The sequence below is a fragment of the Oryzias latipes genome, chromosome 12, assembly GCF_053564925.1.
Source record: "Oryzias latipes strain Hd-rR chromosome 12, Olatipes_Hd-rR_3.1".
Lineage (NCBI taxonomy): Eukaryota > Metazoa > Chordata > Actinopteri > Beloniformes > Adrianichthyidae > Oryzias > Oryzias latipes.
This window is the reverse complement of record NC_136248.1, coordinates 3,955,001-3,971,796: the sequence shown is the minus strand read 5'-3', so window position 1 is coordinate 3,971,796 and position 16,796 is coordinate 3,955,001. Positions and strand designations below refer to the sequence as shown.

The following is a 16,796-nucleotide window of genomic DNA, read 5'->3' as shown; positions in this document are numbered from 1 at the left end:
CTAGTAAAAAAATCATTTGAGATAAAATAATGTAGCATTTGAGGCTTGAAAGGCTACACGTCATGGTGCACATGACCTTAACTGAACTTGGGGAAAGGATGTACAGCCCTCCACAGGCTGGAGGAGGTTTAAGCACTGGAGCACAAACTGAGATTGGTTGGTATCAGTTTAAAAAAAATGTACACTATCTCACTTTCCCAGTTTGAGTTTTTAAACAAACTCACATGATAAATTCTGAGTATTCAGTAATGATGCGGTGTTTCACTTTCTCCACGATTCGATTTAATGCTGTAACACGGTTCGGTGTTTGATCTAGAATTGTTGCATCCCTAGAATGAACATTCAGACGTCGTTAACAAAGGGATTCTTTGATTTCAGAGAAAAACAAACACTTGATCCTTTTTCTGTCATTCTGCTGAGCATGGATCATCTTGGTTGGACACCATAGCTCTGAAAGCTGTGAGTCAACCTGGTCTGGAGATGGAGCAAGCTGACAAGCATACAGGTGTTCTGGCTCAGAATCACCGATGGAATTATCTTCAAAATCCCAACTGCTGTTCATAGAGGGAATTCTAGCCCTGACATTTACATCAACATGAGTAACTATAGACTTAGAGTAGATCTTTGGATTCAAAAATGTATGTGAGACCCTCTTCAACATTAACCATAATATAAACAAGCATTGTCCATGTCTCACAGAGAACAGCATTTTTGGTTGATCTGTTAGATTCTGCGTTTTTTCATTAGTACCGGACTCAAATAGATACTGTGTATGTTTTTTTCAGGTGTGAGCAAGTTGACAGTCCACCCCCCCTTTCACTGAAGGCAGGCTCTGTAGAATCTGTCAATCAAACGTTCGAGGTGGGGACCGGCAAGCACCACATTGAGGCATCTGATTGGTTAGTTTATACACATGAATAACTTGCAAAACTAATATCATTAAAAAAAGACGATTATCAAGAAGATGTTTAAAAGGTATGATTGCAAGAATGGCTATTCTGACAAATAGAATAACTGAGTGATAGCTGTTTATTTCTCTAGAAGCCTATGACTGTGTCCAAATTCCCTTCCTACTCCCTAACTACTAAAAAACTATATAGTGCGGGACTATGTAGTGCCCAGGATTTTAAGAGCAATTCAGACACAATGCTCTCTACTTTGAGAGGAGGGTGGGGTGACGAACGCTGAGCTTTCGGAAATGGATGAAGAGGGATTGGACCGCACAACTGGAACTTAAGTAGGACGCTGAACAGGTGAGTTGATTAGACTGAACCGCCTGCAGGGAGGAGTAACCAGGTAAACGCACTGCTCAAGTTGCCTGCCTGAAATACTCCCAAGGTCGTTCATTTTATTCAAAAAATACATTAAAATACATTTTCTTTGCAAGAATTGTTCAAACCCAATGGATTGTGGTCTATATTCACCAATCTAGTGAGCCTGAGGCTGTGTCAGAAATGATTCACTACTCCCTACATAGTGCACTATATAGTGCATTCACCATTTTGTAGTTCTGTCCGAATCTGCAATTCCAAAATTGAGTGCCCTAGAAATTTCCCAGAAGTCTCTGCAAAAAACCAGTGTGCATCATGCTAACTAGATTGGCGAATATAGACCACAATGCATTGCAGATGTTACATTTTTCAAATGCTTCATACAAGCTTTTGGAATTATCTTGAACATACAATTCAATATATTTCATCAAAACAGAGGAAATGGTTTACTGTGCATGAATGTAGACCTATAAATATATATGACATTTTATAAGAAGAATCCAGTTCTCATTTACAGTCAACGTCATGAGCCCGCGCGCCCCGGCCCGCCTCCACCGTCCGCCCCCTCCTCCTATTGGTCTGTCCCGCCCAGCGGCCAGCTTTGCTTTAAAGCCGGGAGATGGCGGTAGGGCACGAGGCGGAGCGGCGCGTGCTGCCAAACCCCAGCAGAGGAAGCCTCTGAAGCCTCCGAAGCCTCCCACAGCCTGCAGGTCTCGCTCCGCGCCATGCCACCTTCCTCAGACCTCGGCCGGGCGCTCTGCATCATCACCGGCGCCTCCAGGGGCTTTGGCCGGGCTGTAGCCAGGGACCTGTCCCGGCTGGTGCAGCCCGGCTCCGTGCTCGTGCTCGCGGCCCGCTCCGGTGACGAGCTGCGGGCTCTGCAGGCGGAGCTGACCGACTCCGAGGCGGGTAGAGCCGGCCTGAAGGTGCAGGTGGCGGTGGCGGACGTGGGCCGGACGGAGGGCCTGGAGGCCATCATCCGGTCCTCCGCGGAGGCTTTTTCTGAAAATATAGATCGAGTGATCCTGATCAACAACGCCGGTGAGTGTGTGACGTAACAACAACGGTGGCGTTACTTCAAAAATGTTATTTATACTATAGCCAATCTTTATTTCAGGTATTGTCTTGAACTGATGAACCGCGCATGCTCTGTAATCAGCAGTTCATCATTTAGTAACGCTTTCTGTCAAAGTTATTGAGCGTGAAACTCATTTTACTGTTTATTTTCTCTTCAAACAAACCACCGGTTCTGGTCAGAAAATGTCTGCAGATTTATCTTCAAAAGTCTGACAAAGATCAAGTGTGAAGAAGGCCATGAGCGTTTTGATGGAGGCTCACCTGCTCCCCCAGGTGTGAAGGTGCTGGCTGACTGTCCTCTCCCCCCACAGCCTCTCTGGGCGACGTGTCCCGCTTCACCCGGAGCTTCACCGACATGGCCGAGGTGGACTCCTACCTGTCCCTGAACGTCAGCTCCTCCCTGTGCCTCACTGCCCGGGTGCTGCAGGCCTTTCCTGGGCGCGGGGGCCTCAGACACACCGTGGTCAACGTCACGTCCCTGTGCGCCCTGCAGCCGTTCCGCTCCTGGGTGCTGTACTGCACAGGCAAAGCTGCCCGCGAGATGATGTTCAGGGTGCTGGCTGAGGAGGAGCCAGAGCTGCGGGTGCTCAACTACTCCCCAGGTGAGGAAGACCACAGCGAAGAATCGTCACGACGCTCGATCAGATCAGATCTGGACAGCCTGTCTCTGAAGGTGTATTCAGACTCGACACATTTGGTTTGCGTAACGGACCTATACCATGCAAAATCAGCTTTTAAGTGTTTTATAATGTTCGTTCCCCACTAAAACAACCCAAAGCGGTATTTTGATCCGTTCAGGTATTTCTGCTCTCTGAGGACCAGCCCCTCCCAATCCACACAAACTGGGTGGTCCTCACATTGTGATGTCACAAAGTGAGGAACCGCCCCTTCCAGGAAAAGTCTGTGCTGCCAGCCCCGCCCCCAGGATAACAGACGCACCTAATTTTCCGTGGAGCTAAACGGATGGATGTTGTTTGTTTTCGTGGGAGAAATGCAGACACGCTGCAGAGGCTTGACTCTAGGACGATGTCATGAAATGGGCGGTACCCACAAGGGAGAAAGGCGGAGCCTCACAGATCGAGTCGTCTTATTTCCGTGTTGGAAAATGAGCAGCAACAAAAACAATATTTCCTTTAAAAAAATGTCTTTAGTTTGCCAAAGGTAATATATTATCATGTAAATGGATTTATACCATGGTCCAGGTGAATTCTCGATTCTGATTGGCTGCTGGGTGTCGATATAAAGTGATAAACCACAGTGATAACCGCACACCTAAAAAGAGGTTCCGGTCACATAGATAGCTTAAATGTTCTGTATGTCGCTGCGCTGGCTTCTTAAAAACAATCTGTAGCTTCATCATCTGGACAAAAACAAGTGGTAACAGGACAACTTTCTATCTGAACTGATGCTTCGTGAAGATCAGCACATATATTGCTTTACTTTGCCCCTTCAGTCAAAGTCTGGTGCTTTTTGTGGAAAAAGCAATCCAAACTGAAAGAAATAAGAATAAAGTACTAAAATCTGATTACCGGTAAATATTTATTTCTTGTTATAAGCGGGTTAATGGCTTCAAGCTGTGCATTATTAGAATTAACGCACTTCACGGAAGCATAATTTCTGATAATGAACACTTTAAAGGCACCTTACATAGTTTAGTCTGACAGTAAACTATATCTAAAAAAAGCCTAATATAGAACCGTTTAAAGTGAATTAGAGTTTCCCCCGTCAATCCAGGATAAATCTTCAGTCTGAACACACCCAACCACTTCATGGTCCAGGACCAAGAACCAGTCTCTGACCCATCTTTGGAGGTAGTCTGGCTAAGTTTCCAATCAGACTGAGCTTCGGTTCGCTCTGAGATTCCTCAGTCTGAATACATCCGTGTTCGGAGCGAAGAAACTGAACCAAAACGGCCACCGTAGCCGAGAATTAGGATGTAAACGGACAGCGGCGCAGAAACAGGAAAAAGGCAAGTGTTGTACCTGACGTTGATACAGACAAGGACTGCAAAGGGCAGGACTTCCATAATTTCTGCCTCCTGTTGCTTTGCCCCGCCCTCCTAAGTGCTGACCAATGACTGTAGAGATCTTTAGTCATGTGGTTTCGTTAATAAGTTTTGGTCTGGATTAGGGCTGCACGATATGAGGAAAACTCGCGATATGCGATATTGGTGATTAATATTGCCATAACGATATAATTTGCGGTATATAAACAAAAAGTAAAACAACCAAAAGCATAATTTCCATTTCACTGCAACAGTTTAAAGGTTATACTCCAAATGACCCTCGTCGACGTAGGAGGCAGACATCAAACATAAAAGGGCTCGTCTGATTGATCAACAACGTAAACGGGTCCTTCCGATTGGTTAAATGCATAAAGGGATTTATTTCATTTGTTAAATATTTCAAGCTGCCATGAGATTGTTTTAGCACGTTTAAGGTAACCATTTATTGCGATTTTCGCCATTTTTTTGCGGTATGCATATTGCACAGCTTGATGTCGCAATAACGATAAATTTGCGATTGTTGACTGCAGTCTGAATACAGACCAAACGCGTGGTTCAGAACTCGATCCGGACCAAATTAAGCTGTCTTGATCCAGACCAAGTGACTTCTCCAGTCTGAACACACCCTGAACTGATCCGGATTGGCTCTTTGTGTTTGTGGTTCCATCAGGACCTCTGGACACTGAAATGCAGCAGGAGGCCCGGTCCAGGACAGCCGACCCGGATGTGAAGATCGCCTTCTCAGACATGAAGACCCGCGGCCAGCTGCTCACCTGTGAGGAGTCCTGCGCCAAGCTGATGAAGGTGCTGCTGGAGGACGGCTTCAGCTCGGGCGCTCACATCGACGTGTATGACGTGTGACGGCGTGGAGCATCACGCACACCGGGGGGAACGGTTCCGGAGCCCTCAGAACTAACGCTTCAGGCTGAATGTCCTGTCCTAAAGTGTCTGTCAGGCTGCAGCTGTCGTGTTTGGTGCAGTTCTTGAAGTTTAAATCTACTTTTATCTTCTGAACTGAAATCTTTTCTCAGCCGGATCTTCTTCCTGGAATCATTCCTGTCCCGTTGTTTGTTAAAAAAAAGAAATTATTGTGTTAATTATTAGATGTCTAATTGTTTCTGTAAAATCTATGCTTTTCAAAGCTTTCAGGGGCCTTACTTGTAATCCATGTTAAAGTAATCTGATTACTGTGGTCAGTAATGTGATTATTGCTGCTTTGGTGTCACATTATCTTACATTCCTAAACTTTAGATTTAGGTTTTTTTTTAAACTGAAATTACTATTTACAGTCGTATATTTTTTCAACTCTGTTCTTAGTTGCAAAAATAAAAACTATAGAATCAGTTCAAATAGAATCAGTTTGTTTTGATGTTTGTCTTTGAGCTTCATGCACACCAACACTGCAGCAGCATCGGCTGTTCAAACACATTTTAGAGCAGAGTCCAGCACCGCACACTCATGAGTACACAAAAAAGACACAATCTCACACGCTCATCAGAACACACTGAATGTAATGACACCGTTTCGCAGCATCGTAGAAAATCAGGACAGCAGATGGTAAATGAGCTGGAAGGTCTGGCTGTGGGTTCTAGGGTCTCTACATTTATGGTATCCTGGACAGGTTGCCAGTCTGACGCCACAATCACACACCCACGCACTCTCATAATCACACCTATGGACAATTTACAGTAATCAATTAACCCATAAAGCACGTTTTTGGATCTTATTTCATTTACCAGTATATCGTCCAATATTTACAATAGTCATCTCAATGAGCTTCATACAGATAATTGTATAGTGAACATGAATTCATAAAAGACAGAAAATCACACAATTCAATAGGTAATGGCTAAACAAAACTATACGGGCATCCCTGCCCTGAGATCTTCCTTCTCTGTAAGGAAAAACTCCCCCAAAAAACAGATTCAGGAAAAAAAGGAGAAACCTCAGGGGTGTCCACATGAAGGAGGGATCCTCCCCCAGGACGGACAGGTGATGTACCAGAACTCTTAGAGAAGAATGAACACATCTGACTCTACAACTACATATGTAAAGTCCAGATGAGCTTCATCCAGATGGAGTTGGGGGCGGCCAGGTGGGGCGAGACGACCTAGAGGCGAGGTCCACAACCAAGTGTAGCAGCAGAAGCAAAGACGAGGATCACGGCCAGGCACAGGAGCACGGACGGGCCAACTCTAAAATATTCACACCTGCTGTCATGAAGATTCATAGTTTTGGGTGTAGGTTTCCATTCATCTTTTTGCTGAACCCCCCAAATCCCTTTTAGGGTCACAGGGTTGCTGGAGCCTATCCAAGCTACTGTTGGGCAAAGGTGGGTTACACCCTGAACAGGGCACCAGTCTGTTGCAGGGCAGGTGTAGCTTTATTTAGTCAAACTCAGTATCTTATTTTGTTGTAGAATTAAAGTGTTTTCTGAAATCTACACGTGCTCTGCACTTTCTCACCACCACAGAGGCGGGGAGGTGACCTCTGCTGGACGATAACAGGTACAGTCCTAACACCTTCACTTCAGCTCTTTAACATTTCACCCTGAACACTGCAGCAAACAGACCAACGCCCGAAACAAAGGCAAGGAAGTGGACCGCACCATTGTCTGTTGCTTAAAGGGGGGATGGACTTTTCCTTTCTATTGTGTTAAATTACTGAATGTGTCTTTACCCCCGTGTTTTATAGAATGGGCTGATCATATTAATAAATGTTCCCAGCTGTGTCACTGACAACAGTTCTTTTTAGTTTGAACATTTTTTGTAGTTTTTGAGAAAAACAAACAGCAAGAGAAGAAAGAACAAAAACAACATTTCCAGCACAACAAAGTCACAGAACGGAGGCAAACACATCAGCTAGTTACATACATCCAGTACATTACATAGATTATGTCATGGAGAACCACATTATCATCATTTCAATCAGAGGACAATGTTTGGACCGCCTTTATAAAGAATGTTGAGTAGATCACAAGGAAGGTGATCAAGCAGAGGGAATTCAATATAGATTGATCAGCTGGAAAGATGATGGATGATTTTACAAAGAGTCTCACTTGGAGAAAACCCCAAAAGTGTTTCTGTGGGATATTATATTTACTTTGAATTTGTTTAAAAGACATGAAATCCCCTTTTTCAAAAAGGTTACTTACAAATCTTAAGCCATTAGTGTACCATTGGTCATATTTACTAAAGCCTACACCTGGGGGGTATTCCAGGAAGCATGTTTAAACTAGCCTGACTTTAAGCCTGAACTCTGGCTGAAATCCGCCTGAACTTGCTTACTCTGGGTATGTCGGTTCCAAAAGACCGGATATGAGTTGGCGTAATTACGCTCGACTTGGTAACCCTGGGTTAACGCACGGTACATAAAGACATTCTCAATAGATCGCCGATTTCTGGAGTCACCATGGAAACGCGTGGAGAAAAAAAAAGAAAGCGCTGTACTTAAGTGAGCCGGAGTCTGAGATTTTAATGACGGCGGAAAAAAATTACAAGTCCATCAAAAAAGTAACATGGCTGAAAAATAATTTAAATAATTTAGTTAAATTAATTCAAACTCAATAATTGTTTATACAACTCAAATTTACGTATTTATCTAACTAAATGTCACATTACTCCATTAATCTTTTTTCCATCTTAATTACTTATATTTCTTGAACTTTCATATGTCTAAGTTTGAGCCGGCAGATATGCTCATTTTTATAACAATAAAAAGAACGGGAAAAAATGCACGGAGTGCAAAAATTCATTAAAGAATTCTCCGTCACTGTCACAAAAAGCTACAGTGGTAGGGGTGCTATATAAACTCATCATCCTCTCCCTTACTCTCACTCATGGTGCAGAGACGTAAGCATAGTAGGACAAAATAGCTCGGCAAAACACGGTGAAACACGGTAAAACAGCTATACAACTAAACAAATTTTGTAAAAAACCCACACTTAAACCCAAATCCGTCCAGACAGGCAAAGGGAATGATATCCCAGAATCCTTTGCGGTGCCGCTCTAACGGCAGCACCAAAGTTACACCTACTTAATTGAATTAATTTGAACGAAAGGAAAATAATTTTCTGAAAACTACGTGTTATTTTTAAGATGACTTAACAAAAAAAAGATTTATCTTAACTGAAGCAAATAATTAAGTTAGATCAAAGTAAAAAAGTTTATCTTTCCAACATCCATATGTGGTCTTATCACCCTCTCATGGTGGAAAAAGTATTATCTGAGCTTTTTCATCCACTAAGTCATCTTTAAATGGACATGCCATGCTGCTTCCCCTCTCTGTAAACAAACTAAGCTTCAACTAAACCTGGGGGGTATTCCAGAAAGCAGGTTATGCTAGCTCCCACGATAAGTTTGAGGCTAAGAAAGTTGATAACCTCCGCTTTTGGTTCCAGAAATGGAGGTATGTTTCAGGGTAGGTCAAGTTACCATGGCAACTCATGCTCTGAACATAACCTGGTCTGGAGCAGGTTTAGTTGAAGCTTAGTTTGTTTTCAGAGAGGTGAAGCAGCATGGCATGTCCATTTAAAGATGACTTAGTGGATGAAAAAGCTCAGATAATACTTGTTCCACCATGAGAGGGTGATAAGACCACATATGGATGTTGGAAAATACTTTGATCTAACTTAATAATTTGCTTTCGTTAAGATAAATCATTTTTTTTGTTAGGTCACCTTAAAAATAACACGTAGTTTTCAGACAATTATTTTCCTTTCGTTCAAATTAATTCAATTAAGTAGGTGTAACTTTGGTGCTGCCGTTAGATCGGCACCGCAAGGGATTCTGGGATATCATTCCCTTTGCCTGTCTGGACGGATTTGGGTTTAAGTGTGGGTTTTTTACAAAATTTGTTTAGTTGTATAGCTGTTTTACTGTGTTTCACCGTGTTTTGCCGAGCTATTTTTTCCTACTATGCTTAAGTCTCTGCACCATGAGTGAGAGTGAAGGACAGGACGATGAGTTTATATAGCACCCCTACCTCCAAAACATGTTACGACAGTGACGGAAAATTCTTTAATGAATTTTTGCACTCCGTGCATTTTTTTCCCGTTCTTTTTATTGTTATAAAATTGAGCATATCTGCCGGCTCAAACTTAGACATATACATCAAGAAATATAAGTTATTAAGATGGAAAAAAGATTAATGGAGTAATGTGACATTTAGTTAGATAAATACGTAAATTTGAGTTGTATAAACAATTATTGAGTTTGAATTAATTTAACTAAATTATTTAAATTATTTTTCAGCCATGTTACTTTTTTGATGGACTTGTAATTTTTTTCCGCCGTCATTAAAATCTCAGACTCTGTCTCACTTAAGTACAGCGCTTTCTTTTTTTTTCACCACGCGTTTCCATGGTGACTCCAGAAATCGGCGATCTATTGAGAATGTCTTTATGTACTTGACATGCACGTGCATTAACCCAGGGTTACCAAGTCGAGCGTAATTACGCCAACTCATATCCGGTCTTTTGGAACCGACATACCCAGAGTAAAGCAAGTTCAGGCGGATTTCAGCCAGAGTTCAGGCTCAAAGTCAGGCTAGTTTAAACATGATTCCTGGAATACCCCCCTGCTCCAGACCAGGGGCCTGTTGCACAAAAGTAGGATAAGGGATTAAGCCAGGATATCTTGGTGATCCTGGCTCAATTGATCCCCAATCCGGTTGCACTAAAGCTGGATAGGGGGCAGGAGGATATGTTATGGTATAAATTACCATGGAGATTTATTCTGTGGAGCTAGCCTGCTCCAGACCAGGCTAAATTCCAGGATCTATTTAATCTCATCCCTAATGTCAGTCAGCAGTCGCCACAAATGGAAACCAATAGTTATTTCACTGCTCACTATACATTGTTATCACATAGAACTAGACCCACTGTCATTATTTAAATGTTTGTGATCATTAATTTCAATCATTTTGGATAAATAATGAGTTTTAGATGATGTTGCTATCATTAGATAATTTACAGTTTCCCATAGACTATAAGGCTATATGTAAAATGATGGAATATTAGGGCCACAGAGGGGAAAAAAAGACAAGTCATAATATTGTAACCAGTTGATTTAAAGGAGGACAGTTGTTAAGATGACAGATGTGGGGCATTTCGTGAAATTGTACTTCAGTATGGTTTCATAAACAAAGACATGCTGATGTGCCAGAATATGAAGTATCACATTGTCATAACTATCAAAACTGTAAAAAGAATATGTTGCTTTTCTGCAGAAAGAACCAGCCTCATAAATTTATGACTTTATCCTTTTTTCCTTAGTGGGGCCCTAGTACTCTGTCATATAAAATAATACACATTCCATTAAAATATGAAAACACAATGTGTAACATTATGTTCCTTTATTGAATAAGGACAAAACAAAGCAGGTAAACTACACTCAAAAAAAGGTTCACTTTGAATGAACATAAAAACATTATGGAAATGATTTCCACATGATTAGATAGCGTTACTTGAACAAAAATGAATCATATTGGTCCTAATTAATGTACTTAGGTTCAAACTAATAAATTTAAGTTGATTCAATCTAAATACTGCAGTTGGACCCAACTTTAAATTAATATTGTTGCTCACTCTCAAAGGATAAAAGTTGATCCAACTAAATTGAAACACTTCAATTGGTCACACCTCATTAAATTAAGTTTATTCAACTTAAATTTGTATGACTACCTAACACAATGTATGTTGATATAACTTAATTTTTTGCTTTAAATTTATTTATACATCTGACATTGATATAGTTTTCCAAAGTTTCAACCAATGGGTCTTTTAATTTTCATATCAAAGACATTAAATACGCAGTAATGTCCCACACCACAAGACAGGAGCTCAAATAACGCGAATTCTTTTTTAAGTTACATGAACAGTTTACCGCACAAGGGGTTCGGTCATCATCCTCTCCCACACTCTAACTCATGGTGCAGAAAAGAAATAAACACAACAGTTTAAATCACTAGTTAAAACAGAGTAAAACAGCTAGACAATAAAACCCATGGACAAAAACTCACACTTAGACCCCAATCTGCCCAGATAGACAAAGAAAATGGAATCCCACAATTCCTTGCGATTACTAATGTATCCAATTTAACGGTATCATATTGGATCAACATTGTCATGGTGCCTCTGTCAGACTCCTCCCCCTCCCCTCTCTGCTTGGCTCCTGACTCATCACAGCTGCGTCCACTCACCTCATCAGCCGCCTGCCTTCTTAAGGGGATCCAGGACCAGTCTCCAGTGCCAGATCGTTGCTCCTCTATGGTGCTTAGTATGGTCACCTCACTCACAGCTACTGCTGTCAAGCTCTCGCCTTAGTCTCTGTTCTCCGTCTGTCCACAGGAATCCGTTACTACGAGTGGGCGCCTGAGTCATCTTCGCTTCTGGAACCAAGCCTCAGAATTCTCCCGGTCACACCAACGAGCCTCTGCCGACTCAAGCCGCACCACGAACTGCCGCCGATTCAAGCTAATCCACCAGTGACGCCACGGGCTGCAGACACATTCAATCTTCTTCGTGGGAATCTCTCGGACGTGACTACTCCACCCAAACATCTACAAAACCTACAACCAAACATTAAAACTCATAACCCATCATCTTCTCGCCTGTGTATTCTTCCGGTTTCCAGCGTTTGGGTCTGTTTTCCCGCTAGCCATGACAAACATGATTGAAATTAGTAACTTTTAAATGGATTATTTTTATGTACGATCGACATGATTCATTCACGTAAGATTAACAAACATAACATTTTCTGGTTGAAATGACAAGTTACATTTTCATAAAATTAATTGGCTGGTAATTTAATTTAAAAAAATCTTGAGTGTGCTTTATCACTGTGGCGGTGTTGCCTTTCTTCTTAATTATATCTTTTACCTCCTCGTATGCCTCCATGAGGATTTGTGCTTCCGACGGGGAAAGGTACGCGACTCTAGTTGCCATGGTAAATCAGTTTATCTGTGATCTTCGGCGGGGTCTGTTTGAGTGAGCCGTGAGCGCGCACCTATCCAGGATTGGTTACACCTGGCTTGATGAATCCGTGTCTGCTCATCCTGGCTTGGTCTTTGTGCAACCGATTAAGCCTGGACGCACATGTTTTTGCTTCATTGAGCTCAGATCAGTCATTTATCCCGGATGTCTTAATTCTACTTTTGTGCAACAGGCCCCAGGTTATGTTCAGAGCATGAGTTGCCATGGTAACTTGACCTACCCTGAAACATACCTCCATTTCTGGAACCAAAAGCTGAGGTTATCAACTTCCTTAGCCTCAAACTTATCGTGGGAGCTAGCATAACCTGCTTTCTGGAATACCCCCCTGGTGGGGAAGATTTATTTTTAATTGGAGGCTGCATTGCACTAAAAAACTTTCTTCGCCCACAAAAAGTCAAAATGTCATGCCGCGCCTTAATTGTAGTGAGCATAACATTATTGTTTTAACCTCAACTGGGAGTCCAACTACATCTGTGAATGAGAGACTGAGAGGTGACCACGGGTCACAACACCAACTGTCCACATGTAACTCACCCTGATGTAAAAGAGTGCAGCCCCCCTGACACTATTCGCGCATGACAAGCCCAGAGATAAAATAAAAAAATGAGGAAGAGCCTGACCCCCCCCCCTGTCATATGGCAGTTGTAGATTCCTAATTTTCCATCTAGATTTCTTCCCATGCCAGATAAACTTAGACAAACATTTCTCCAGTTCTTAGAATGTTTTCCTATTCATTTTGAGTGGTAACATTTGCAAAGGATATTCATTTTTATTAAACTTATTAATCTAGCCATGACAATGGGAGGTCAAACCACCTATAAGGGTCCCTTTTCACTGAAACTAGGACTGAGCCAAAATGTAACTTGTACAACTCAGCAGTATTTGCAGTGACTTTGATACCCAAATAGGTAAAGCCAGCGTTTGATCGCCTAAATGGAAAATCCACAGGAGGAACCCACTGTTTTCCATCAATGCTTCACAATTATCAAAATTAATTTTGTACCTGGAGAACTGACCAAATACACCAATAATTGAGGTTAACGCTGGGATAGATGCCTCTGGGTTAGTAATAAATAACAGCACCTCAGTTCTATTAGTGCTTTTTATGGATTGATGTTTTGTTTGGTTGTTGTTACATTTCAATAGATTTAAGCTAAGTTGACCTCTCGTTGGGGTTTGGTCTTCTGTATTTGCTTGAAATACTTTTGAACATTTTCTGAACGTGAATGTTTTATTAGTAACCTGTCCTCTTGGGGTCATAACTGCCGGGCTCCTTCGAGGCCCCCCGCATTTGCAGCTTTGACTGACAGCCACAGCAGATCAGACTAAAATACTGGAGCAGGAACTAACCCCAAACAAGGGGACGGCAGCGCCGTGACTCTGGGGAGCTGCTTCACATTCTGTCCCTCCCTGAGAGGGGGTTCATACAGGAGGGGGGCAGGTTATTTTTGGGTCAGAGCTGCCGGTTCAGAGTCTGAGCAGCAACGTCCTCAGCCTCCTGTGCCGTCTGCAGGAGTCTCTGTTGGAAGGATGACCGCCGGAAATAAGGAGAACGTGCGGCTCTTTGATGCGGGGGCCAAAGGTCGAGGCCTGAAGGCCAGCAAAGAGTTCAGCACCGGGGAAGTGGTCTTTGCCGAGCCGAGCTACTCTGCCGTGGTGTTTGACAGGTACGTGTTTGTCTCTGCGGTCATCATTTAAACAGCAGATCGCTGCGTGTTCAAACCTCACAAACACACAAACCTGGAAAATCAACACACTTTGCAAACATACAAACCTTTAACATCCAAACCTGTCACACATAAATCTGTCACACACACAAACTTGAAACATACAAAAACCTGTAACACACACCAGTAACATACACAGACTTGCAACACACACAAACCTTTAGCACACAAGCCCCACACAGCAGCCATGGAGGAACCCATCTGCTGGTACTGGTCGTCTGGGTTCCACACTTGAGGAGATCTCTGCTCCTCCTGTTCATCTTAACTCTGCAAATAGCTGATAATCTGATAGGCTGGAAGTTTTGGCACAGCTCAGTCCGGTTCTGGACAGACCCGGTTTACAAAGGGGGTGTGAGGCAACTGTACCTTTCCAGCAGGAGCTGCATCATGTTCACACCTGTCCTGTCAGCAGAGAGTCAGTGGGAACATCGCAGTGGGCTTCCAGTCTGACCTAGACTCAGAAAACCAGATCAGAAATGTGTCCCAGCTTCTGTGAGTCTGACCGTAAAACTCAAGATATCATGACTTTTATTGAATTGAACTAATTGAAAAAGAACAGCAGCAACACAGAAGTCCTGCAAACATGTGGAGAAACCAGAACAACACACAAGAATGAGAGAGCTGACCAAGAAAAGCATCAAGGATCCTTGAGACATCTGAAAACCTGAAACCAGGAGTCTGGTTTATGTCGTGTCGTTGAAAACTGTAACTGCAAAGTTTTTTAAGCGACGAAATACAAAACGGTTGCATAGTGACGTAGTGGTTAGCGGTCAGCACTTTTGTCTCTTAGTGAGAGCGCTGTGGTGCGAGTTTGCATGTTCTCCCAGTGAATGCATGGATTCTCTCCTGGAATGTTGGTTTACCACAGGCTGGCAACCCGTCCATGGCGTACCCTGCCTTCGCTCAACAGTGGCCGGGTTAGGCATAGCGACCCTGTGACCCCATGAGGGATAAAACAGGTTCAGGAAATGGATGGATGGATGGATGGATGGATGGATGGATGGATGGATGTTCTTAATGTTTTGAACAAACTGAAGTTTGCCATCTTTGACATTTCACATATTCCTGTACATTTATATGGTACATATATACAGTGCCTTGTGAAAGTATCTTTCTTTTTTTCAACCTTTTACACATTTCAGGCTGCAAACATAGAGATATAAAACTGTAATTTTTTTGTGAAGAATCACAAACAAGTGGGACACAATCATGAAGTGGGATGACATTTATTATATTTATTTCAAACTTTTTTAACAAATAAAAAACTGAAAAATTGGGCGTGCAAAATTTTTCGGCCCCCTTAAGTTAATACTTTGTAGCGCCACCTTTTGCTGTGATTCCAGCTGTAAGTCTCTTGGGGTTTGTCTCTATCAGTTTTTTCACATCAAGAGACTGAAACTTTTGCCCATTCCTCCTTGAAAACACCTGCAGCTCAGTGAGGTTGGATGGAGCGTTTGTGAACAGCAGTTTTCAGTTCTTTCCTCAAAATCTCCATTGGATTCAGGTCTGGACTTTGACTTGGCCATTCCAACACCTGGATATGTTTATTTGTGAACCATTCCACTGTAGATTTTGCTTTATGTTTTGGATCATTGTCTTGTTGGAAGACAAATCTCCGTCCCAGTCTCAGGTCTTTTGCAGACTCCATCAGGTTTTCTTCTAGAATGCTCCTGTATTTGGCTCCATCCATCCTCCTATCAATTCTAACCATCCTCCCTGTCCCTGCTGAAGAAAAGCAGGCCCAGACCATGATGCTGCCACCACCACGTTTGACAGTGGGGATGGTGTGTTCAAACTGATGAGCTGTGTTGCTTTTACGCCAAACAGGACGTTTTGCAATGTTTCCAAAACTTGTGGCAAACTTTAAACAACTTTTTTATGGATATCTTTAAGAAATGGCTTTCTTCTTGCCGCTCTTCCATAAAGGCCAGATTTGTGCATTGTACGACTGATTGTTGTTACGGACAGACTCCTCCACCTCAGCTGTAGATCTCTGCAGATCATCCAGAGGGATTATGGCCTCTTGGCTACATCTCTAATCAGTCTTCTCCAAGTATGAGCTGAAAGTTTAGACGGATGGCGAGGTCTTTGTTGATTTGCAGTGTCGAAGGGCCACAAAATCACACACACATTGCCAGTCACACCCCAGTACCCATCACCGCTCTCCTCATATCAAAAAATCGATTACACATTTATTCCTGTCCAGAGAACTGGGTTTACTAATTCAGACGTGAAAATCTTTCATAAGTGTGTAAACATAGATGTAGAGTTGGGGTTTTCCCGCCAAGGGCGCTCTTGACCCCTGCCTCTACCTCAGTCTGGCCTTCCAGGTGTGCCACTGCTGTTTCCGGCGCCAGGCTCAGCTGCATCGCTGCGGTCAGTGCCGCTTCGCCCACTACTGCAACCGCACCTGCCAGACTGCATGCTGGGAGGAGCACAAGCAGGAGTGTGCAGCCATAAGGAAGAGCGGCAAGGCTCCCAGCGAGTCCGTCCGGTAAGAATGAAGGTCACCACCCTCACCCTCCTCCAATACAATCTTTACAGCTCAGTGATGAAGAGTAAACCAGTTCAAATAGGCTGGAGAAGCAGAAACAGAAAATGTCACTCAGCCAGTGTGGATTCAGTGTCATCGACACAAAAAAACACTGGATCAGGAAACTGTGTAAAGATTTGTTTACTGAGAAACAACAATTCTTTAGAAACTGCACAGACATCTCCAACCC

General features: G+C 42.8%; 2 protein-coding genes across 2 annotated transcripts in view; both read left to right on the top strand.

Moving 5' to 3' along the window:
* The first annotated feature begins 1,876 nt into the window (after positions 1-1,876).
* Positions 1,877-5,708, top strand: spra (sepiapterin reductase a). The gene is made up of 3 exons (XM_020706824.3): positions 1,877-2,312; positions 2,660-2,950; positions 5,024-5,708. Exons 1-3 carry the CDS (start codon positions 1,997-1,999, stop codon positions 5,212-5,214), a joined length of 798 nt encoding a protein of 265 aa, XP_020562483.1. The 5' UTR covers positions 1,877-1,996; the 3' UTR covers positions 5,215-5,708.
* An 8,002-nt stretch (positions 5,709-13,710) lies between these two features.
* smyd1a (SET and MYND domain containing 1a) overlaps positions 13,711-16,796 on the top strand; it is a 9,730-nt gene continuing 6,644 nt past the window's right edge. The window contains exons 1-2 of the mRNA XM_004073609.5: positions 13,711-14,013; positions 16,391-16,567. Of these exons, the coding sequence (XP_004073657.1) occupies positions 13,877-14,013; positions 16,391-16,567 (314 nt within the window). The 5' untranslated portion in view covers positions 13,711-13,876. The remainder of the gene's footprint in view (positions 14,014-16,390; positions 16,568-16,796) is intronic.